The 8,790-nt window shown below is 42.1% G+C and overlaps 1 protein-coding gene across 3 annotated transcripts in view; it reads right to left on the reverse strand.

Moving 5' to 3' along the window:
- si:dkey-34e4.1 (carboxyl-terminal PDZ ligand of neuronal nitric oxide synthase protein) overlaps window positions 1–8,790 on the reverse strand; it is a 50,151-nt gene extending 41,361 nt beyond the window's left edge. The window contains exons 1-3 of one of the 3 annotated variants that reach the window (XM_039615865.1): window positions 8,573–8,789; window positions 8,158–8,476; window positions 6,379–6,450 (exon numbers count right to left, since the gene is read on the reverse strand). In XM_039615865.1, coding sequence (XP_039471799.1) covers window positions 6,379–6,450; window positions 8,158–8,262 — 177 coding nt within the window. In that variant the 5' untranslated portion in view covers window positions 8,263–8,476; window positions 8,573–8,789. Of the gene's footprint in view, window positions 1–6,378; window positions 6,451–8,157 lie in introns of all 3 variants that reach the window. The other 2 variants (XR_005613989.1, XM_031754628.2) reach the window with 2 other exon arrangements.

The raw sequence follows: 8,790 nt of genomic DNA on the forward strand, positions 1-8,790 counted from the left end.
CGTTACAGTGAAGCTGCTCTCATGAGCACTTCAAACTGTTGAATTTTTACTACAAAGTCAACCGAATTCCACTGAATTATACAATCGGCGGATTTTGTAAGGAGACAAAGCAAATCTGGATGAATGCTTCACATCAGGGTCAGCTTAGGTTCATTCTGAATGATGGTTACATAAGACAAGGATCAAAGGTACAAATAACCTTCAGAATAAAAAGCTTTGATTGTGACAATTTAGAAACAAATTAGTCTCTCAGCTTGCAAGCTTTATTTCAGTGATTCACACGCTATCCCTATGAGTCCTGTTTACTGGGGGTGTCACAAGAACAGATATTCTAGTAGGCAGTCCATGTATTTTTCCGTAGTACTACAAATACAAGGGCTGTAGTGCCATTTCTTAACGTACTAAAGTGCACCTTTGGCACACACATGCACACAGTTATCCAACTAGTGTATCTACAGTGACTATTTACAGTAGACAACACAATCATATGGTGGTAACCTTGGGTGTAGTTATATCTGTAATAGCCTATCTTCTTCCTCTCCATATTCTTTTGGCTGCTGCCTTTAGGGGTCACCACATTAGGCCATCTGCCTCTATCTCACCCTACACCTTCCATCTTCCTCTGCTCCACATTCTGCCTTGTTTTTCAGCTTCCTAAAATTCGGCTATTAGTTTTTGCAAACTGCAGTACTGAATACAACTTTTACAAAGGATAAAGACAACTTGTCACATCAAAATAACCAGATGCTGCAGAAAAGAATAGCATTCATCCTGTCAGTTTGAGTATATTTAAAAATTTTGTTGGAATGTGTTCATTTGATTGATTTAAAATATATCTAGTAGCACGTGCATTACTAAGAACGTTGGCATTACAAAGGTATCGGTACTGTCTACTAGATTAATTGCACAGTGACTCAAACTTGGTGACATCAGCTTTACAAAATATAGATTTTCTATAGCTAAAATTCTTCTGTGCCACTTTTTAGTGTTACCAGGCTCAAACACAGCAGGTCACGAATTGTAACTTTTTACTGTTAATCAAGAAGACGGTACCACTGTTCACCCCGGGTAAATAAAAGATGAGTGTATCCTTTCAAAGCTGAGATCATGTCTAATCCACTACACATATAGGTCACCGACTATGCTCTTGTACATCTGCCATTAAGCTAGCATGAATACAAAGTAAAAAAAACAATAACCTCTCATTATTGTCCATGCCTCTCTGGAAACAGAGTATCCCCCCCATTCACACATGTGGTGACCAACCACCCCCACTTTGCTGTAGATCTACAACTGCCTGGAATTAAGCTGTGCTTTCATTTCTCCCCCGGCTTTCTGGGACATGCAGGGTGTGTAGCTGTTTTGGAAAACTGTACCTCAGGAACTGTTCATGTTGAGTCCTGAGTGCAGTTCAATCATACCTGGCCATGTTATTTGATTATCTGAAATGTTTTAATCTAACTTTGAGTCTACTAAAGGCTTTGAGCGAAATGCCTCATTTATGAACGTCACACTCATGCAAAGTCAAGGTGCTATGACTAAGTGGTATGTTTAGGAGCCTTCAGGCACGGGAAAACATTTGTAATGGCTAGTTGCCAAAATTTGACCTTTAAGAATTAATGGACGATGGAAACAGACTGGAAGGAAATGAATACTAATATTTCGGTTATTCTCTAAATTATTTGTGCCACTGCCAAATAAGCTGAGCACTATCACAGTGATGCAGCATGTTGTATGACAACTGAGTGAATGAACAAGAAGAATTAAAGAAGATGGTTAAAAACAAACGCACATGCTTTAGACTGCAGATTCCTTAAATGTGTCTGATGACTTGATGGTTTTTGACATAGACTGTATATAAAAGATAGCCAGATCTTCTGGTTCTGGTGTTTTGAAGTATTAATGTCTACAAAGGGCTCCAGAGAAATTATTAGAGTGGAGTTGATAGTTAACAAATACTAGCTAGCCTTTTCTTGCTATCATACAAAATATCACAAATTCTAGCACAAATGCTAATGCGTCCTAGATAACTTTCGCAACCGTCCTTTTGCAGTCAACTGCAGGTGAGTTCATATTACTTGTTCTAATATTGTCTTAGAAATATTCCAAAAAGGCACAAAACACCAAAAAAACTTGCAGACTTCCAGTTAAATGACTCAGACTTAGGTGTAGCATAGTAGACAGATCTCAGTTAGTGGCCATGGAAGTGCAGTATGTATGTTAAGCACATGCTTTTCTTATGAAGGTGTAAATGAGCTCAATGGAAGTCTGTAGGATTAGATTCATATTTGAAGCCAGCCTCAAGTGGTGTTTGGAGGTACTGCGGTTTTTGGGGTTTCCTTTTGTCAAACCCTGAAGTTGCAGCTTGATAATTGTTGACAAAATCCTAGGCTGCTGGGAGAAACTGGAAGAAGTAATGCCAGTACTGCACACCAATATTTACTTACTAAACAATCAGTTACTGTCATGTCAAAAGAACCAAAACAAAACAGTTGTTCTACCTGCAGTCGGAGTTCAGTCTGAGTATAAAATAGGCATGATAAACAAAACTCGACAAAGTAAAACTAACTTGTGTAGAAAGTTCTGCTGTACCCCGTGACAGGTTCATCCCCCTCGACAGCCCAATATCTGCATCTGACACAATCATGACAGTTCAGCAAGCTCTCAGAAGACTAACAGAATCAGCGAAGCCAAACTAAAACAGAAGGAACCTGGAAAAAAAAAAGGTATCCTTTCTTCTCGCATGGCAGACAGGGGCTCTTCTCATGAGATGATCCAGACAGACACAGAGACAAATGCAGAGAGAAAGAAAAGATGTAGAAACCTGACTCTTGGCGGTCTGGGAAAGGAAGATGCATCCTGATGGACACGTGCGGCAGGCTTAAAATCCCATTAGGGCTGATCAAAATTCAAAGAGAAGCATGCGTAGCCTGCCCTCAGCCTAAAATCTATTCCTGTCAGCACTGAGTAGATAGCCAGAGATGGGCTAAATCGAGGCAGTCTATTTTGGTAGGGGAAGAGTGAGGGTATGGAAAGAAAACAGCAGTGGAGAGGGGGGGTGAGGCGGGTCGGGGGAAAATGAGAGAGAATAGCCTCAAACTTGTTTTTCTTTGTAGAGAGACTGTGGCATCCTGTAAATAGCACATGTTGTCTCCCAAAGAAATTCCATTACATACACACGCCCTTTTTCTGAGGCAGTGAGCCGTGGAAGACAGCGAATCTTTCCGTGTGGATGCAGCAACACCAGCCTTTGTTATTCTGTCTCGTTAATCGATTGTGGAGGTTGTTAGAATACAAGAGGTCTTACTATTATAGAGCACTCAACCTCACACACACACACAGACTCGCAAACTTTCTATGTCACTGGTCACACTGAATGAAGCAAATTCAGAGAAAACCAACACAGTATGACCAGTCAGCCATAATGGGAGGACGTCTAACAAAAAAAGCGACTCTGAAAAGATCCACAGGATACAAAATTGTGTCTATTCACTTTCTCTCCGTGGGAATGGCAGGTGTGTGAGTTTGTAAAAAAAAAAAAAACAACCCCCAAAAACTAGCACGACTCCTGCGTTCTGTCAAACCCAGATCCACTGTTTATACAAAGATGATGGTCTGTGCTGTCTGCCCTTCCTCTCTCTCTTCTCATGTTTGCGCCTGCTTTCTCACATCCACTGAGACTAAAGAGATTAGCCGAGGGATATGAAACGACTACGGCTCTGCCAGCCACCGCACAACCCTGCTAGATTCCAGGACTTCCTCCTCCCAAGTCTTTCTCGCGCTGCCATCAGTTCATTCCTCACTCTCTTTAATCATGCTTTGCTCCGCGAAGTCTCTGCTCAGTGCCTCAGCCAAACGGTCGCGCATTAAATTAAAGACGAGGCTCTTTGCTTTTGTAAAAAAGGATGAAGTGAAAATCAGGAAGGCTACTCAAAATACATCTATACAGCGCTAATTACATTTCACTTGGAAAACAGGCCTAAAACATAAACTCCAGGAGTATTTGGCACGTCTGTGTTGACTTTATTCTTTTAGGTTGCTGCTTAGTTTTTGCTGACAAAATCTACATAAAGGAAACAAGTTGGATTAAAAATGGTTTCTTTCTCTAGAAGGTCTGGTGAGCAGGCAACCATCTGTACGTCACACAACTCGGTTCCTCTACAACTGTTGTGGATGCTGGATTATGCTGTTGAGCTTAGACCCGACTGATATATCGTTAGCGCCCATATATTGGCCAATATTAGCTATTTGGTGATATATCAGTATTGGCATCTATAACAGCCATTACATGCAAATTTATAGAGTTAAGAAGTGGTGATGTTGCATAGTTTCTCCACTGCTGGCAACATAACAGCTGGGCAGAGTATAAACAGGTAATCCATGTCTTGTGACAATAAAGCAAAATTATTTTTAAACAGCATTTTTATATTGTCTTAAGTATTTCTTCTTCAGTCACTGTGTGTTAATAGACCTCTCTGCACTGAATCATACTTGTTATTAATCTCTGGCTCTCTTCCACAGCATGCCTTTTATTCTGTCTTCCTTCTCTCACCCCAAGTGGTCGCAGCAGATGGCTGCCCCTCCCTGAGCCTGGAGGTTTCTTCCTGTCAAAAGGGAGTTTTTCCTTCCCACTGTCGCCAAAGTGCTTGCTCATAGAGGGTCATATGATTGTTGGCTTTGCACTAATGGGGGTAGTGCAAAGGCAGCATCGCGGACAGCCTGTATACATGCAGAGAGTGTTTGTTGTCAGATGGAGACGGCGTGAAAACTATGTTAGGTGTTAGGTATGTCAGGTAAATAGGGTGGTACAGTGGTAACGTGGTGAGCACTGTTGCCTCACACTATGAGGGTCCCGTGTTCAGCTGGGTCCTCTCTGTGGGGAGTTTGCATGCTTTCCCTGTGCCTTGGTTGGCTTCCATGCATGTTGATGCACGTAGTTGTGAACACATGAAAAAAGACATAAAAATTATACCAAATTGTTCGAGAGCCAGACTCTCATATTTACAGTCATCAGGAGACTATTTGACACAAATCAGAGCTTCAATAATTTCCTATTACGTCATATATCTGTAAAATACACTGATAGTTGCAGCTTTAGCAGCTTTCTTTGGCTCTGAAGGGAAGTGAATATACAGATATGCACAACCCCAACATGTATGCATCCGAATGAGAGCACACTCTTAGACATGAACATGAATAAGCACTAATGGCAAATTGTGTATTTTTAAATGGGAGCATCACAAATACATAGTAAACAGATCTCACTGTGTTGTACATTTTTGAAATGTACAAGATGATCTTTTTCTTGTAGCAACCAGCAGCATCTTCCCTCCTTGCCTGTACCTGCAGCCTGTGCTGTATCACCCTTATGATCATGTTTACTCTACACCTTTATTGATTTACAGGTTTGCTGGAATTGTGGTAAATTTAGAGGTGTGTTATCTTCACCCTCCAACAGCTTTCACAGGTTTATAGAGCAACCCTGCTTTTTCCAGATGTAGGTTTGCATTATGTTTATACAAATGCGGTTGTACAAATGTTTATACAAATTTGAAGTTCACACTATTGGAGTGTTATAAATTCACCCAAAAAGGGTAAAAAGAAAACCCCCAAAAGATGCTTGCATGAGTTGCCTTAAATCTTGTGCATTTTTCAGGGGGGTAAATGCACATTATGACTTTTTAGTAGCTCACACACACTCAGCTAAAGCTAAGAGCTTTGTCATGTTTGAACCAAGCACATCTAGTGAGTCACACTTAGATTACAGGACCAGCCTGGTTGCCTGATTTGGCTTTGTGTTAGCTTCCTGATGAAACTGCCGGCCTTCTGGGGGAAAGATGATAGTAACAATGATATGATTTTATAGCTAGGAGGGGGACGGAGAGGGGGGTCATCATCTTATACTATAACGCTGATTTGAGGAAAAAAAACAAAAACTATCCACTCAACAGAATGCAAAAATCAAAAGCCACAGACTGAGTTTGTTCAAAGGCAGTCACAACATGCGTGTATATAATGCGTCCCCTCAAGCTCCCCATTTTTCAAAGGGGCAAAGAGACACAGCAAAGACAGCCACACAATCCACCTCAGCCCTCTTACTTTTTCATCCTTGCATTGTTTTCCCACGTCAGAAGCCATGACATGCTGTCCAGGCAGCACATGCGTCACTGCCTCCTCGGAACAAATACCTTCTGACAGCAGCATGCTCTTTTTTCTTTCTACTGTGTGTGCAATTCTCCTGTTATTGTAAAGATAGTTTCTGTCCTCCATCAAGGCCCACTCACCGCTGGACTCACACACTGATGAGTGTGTGAGTCTGTGTGTGTGTGTCTTTGCTTCGAGGCTTAAACATAGGATGACACTGTTTTTGGATCTTACCCTGATTCTCCTCATGGCTGCCACGATCTCCATCCGACTGTTGGGCCTGGGCACGTCAAGACTACCCACGTACTGAAATAAACACACACACATACATACACAAAGCATCAGCGTCAGGTATTATCCCATGGAAAACAACTGCACGATTAATATTCCTTAGGCACAAACTGAGATCAGTGTATCCAATCCCTCGTGCTTCTACTCCCAAAGCCATTCTGCCTTCACAAGATTAAATGTGCAGTTTCTTTTTCCATTTTCATCCTTGGAAGATAAACAGCCTCCCGAAGACAAGTAAGAGAGGGGGACTGTGATCAAACGGCACCAAAATTAGGGCTCACTTAGACTGTTAACTTCAATAAAGGAAAAAAGCCATCTTCACCGAGCCTGTAACATGTGATACTCCTCATCCCCAGGACATCAGTAGCTGGAGCAGGTTTTCACTACCGGAGAGATCAGCTAACACGGCCAATCACAGATTTTCTTTGCAAAGTGTCAACCAGGGTGTCTCTATTTAAGACAAAATGTGTTTAATGTATGACAGGAAAAAAAACCAAACAAAGCAAAGCTATGCCTTTTTAATGAGCTCTTTGTGGCTTGCATATATTTGAATCCATGCCTGTGTAATTATGGGGCTCTGGGGATAATGACGCCTTTGATGTCTCCATCATTTTACAGTAAACTGTCTGAGAGCTTCAGCAACACTGGCCTTAATTTATTGTTTACTTAGTTAATAGGATTTTCCTTTTTTTAATTTAATGACTCATTTTCTTGTGTACATTCTGCAGCTCACGGTGTTTGAATTTAGAAATGCATCATGCATATGTTTTCTTTTTGTTTGTTTTTTTGGGGTGTGTGTAACAGAATGGGGAGGATTCATCTTTTATATTTTACTGTTTTTATCTGACTGAAAAGTGTTGTATAGTCACAGTAAATATCAAGTTTGTGCTGTGGAGTTACGGGACATTCAGCGAAAGAAAGGAACAGTGACATCACCCTGCTGCTGAGCAGGCCCAGTGAGATACAAGATACAAGCACCCATGTGAATGAACTTTGGACCAGAAACACTCCCTTTCTTTAACCCTTTCGGTTTGCTGATCAAACGGAACAACAAACAGACCCAAAATACAGTTAAAGACGCATGTGCCTATGACTCACACAGCGATTAGTCCATCAATATGACTTTGTGCAAAGTGCCAGATATTTGCTATTTTCAGCTTCTTTTCCCGTTTCACATAAACGGAAACCGAAACTTTTGAAGTCCTGCAATGTTGATCTGACAAAAACAGCATGATCTAACATCACTTCCACATCTAGGAAACAGATTTTGTTTTAATTATCTGTTCACATCTATTGCAAACCATTACTGCTATTATGGGAAATAATCTAAAAAAAAAAGCAACCAATGATGAAAGCAATCACGAGCTGCTCCACTATAAAAGCAATCATTAAAGCTGAATACTGTCTGGTTTCTTCGCGATCACCTTAATAATTCAGCAAGTTGGGAAAAGCCCCCAAATGCACTCAAAGCATCAAAAAATGATCATCTATCGTTATCTGCTTTTAGACGATTGAGTCATCCCACATCGGCTCTGAGTCCTGTCTTTAACATTTTAGACTTTCGATGTATGCGTGCACTAATAAATGTGTGACCTGAAGGCAAAGCTACCATGTGTTCAAACTTCAGCCCAGTGCACCTGCCGCTCCAGCAGCACACAGCAGGCTCATGCAACTCTGAAAACACTGCATATTAAAGAGGTTCGGGCTCTCTCCGGACTTCACCTTGGCTTGGAAATATATCCCGTGCTGGTAAGCCTCCTCGTTGTGGAGCGGCACCCTCGAGTCCGCCACATCATCCACCAGGTTGTACCTGTTCCTGGCGGGCATCGCGGCTTTCCCGACCTCCTTTCCCGGCACAGTAAACACGGTTCAGCCGCTAAACAAACCGGACTGGAAGCGCTACAGTCCCCATGTGTGCGCAGGGCCCGGCTCGGAGAGAGAATTCCCGGCGGAAACGCGGTCCATCGTCCCCGCTCCGAGCTTCAACAAGGTCCCAGGTCCTCAAGAAGGACAAAACTGCGCGCCTCTTCTTTTTTTTTTCCTGAGACAAAAAAACCGAAAAGACACTTGAGCGAATTCTTCTACACGCAGTAAGCCTCTGATATATAGGAAAACAGCACGGATGTTTGTTTCCCACCGGGGAAATCCAGCGTTGTTTCGCTCTGCAGGTGATGTTGCCTTCTGGCTGTGCTTTTTTCCTTATTTTTTTTTTTTTTGAATCCCGTCCTGTTGGTGGCAACGCTGCTCTCTCCCTCTCCCTCTCCCTCTCTCTCTCTCTCTCTCCACCTCTCTCTCTCTCTCTCTCTCTCTCCACAAAGCACAAAGCAGGTCCCTCATTGGAGTGAAGTTCCCAAG

Source organism: Oreochromis aureus, linkage group 7 (assembly GCF_013358895.1).
Source record: "Oreochromis aureus strain Israel breed Guangdong linkage group 7, ZZ_aureus, whole genome shotgun sequence".
Classification (NCBI taxonomy): domain Eukaryota; kingdom Metazoa; phylum Chordata; class Actinopteri; order Cichliformes; family Cichlidae; genus Oreochromis; species Oreochromis aureus.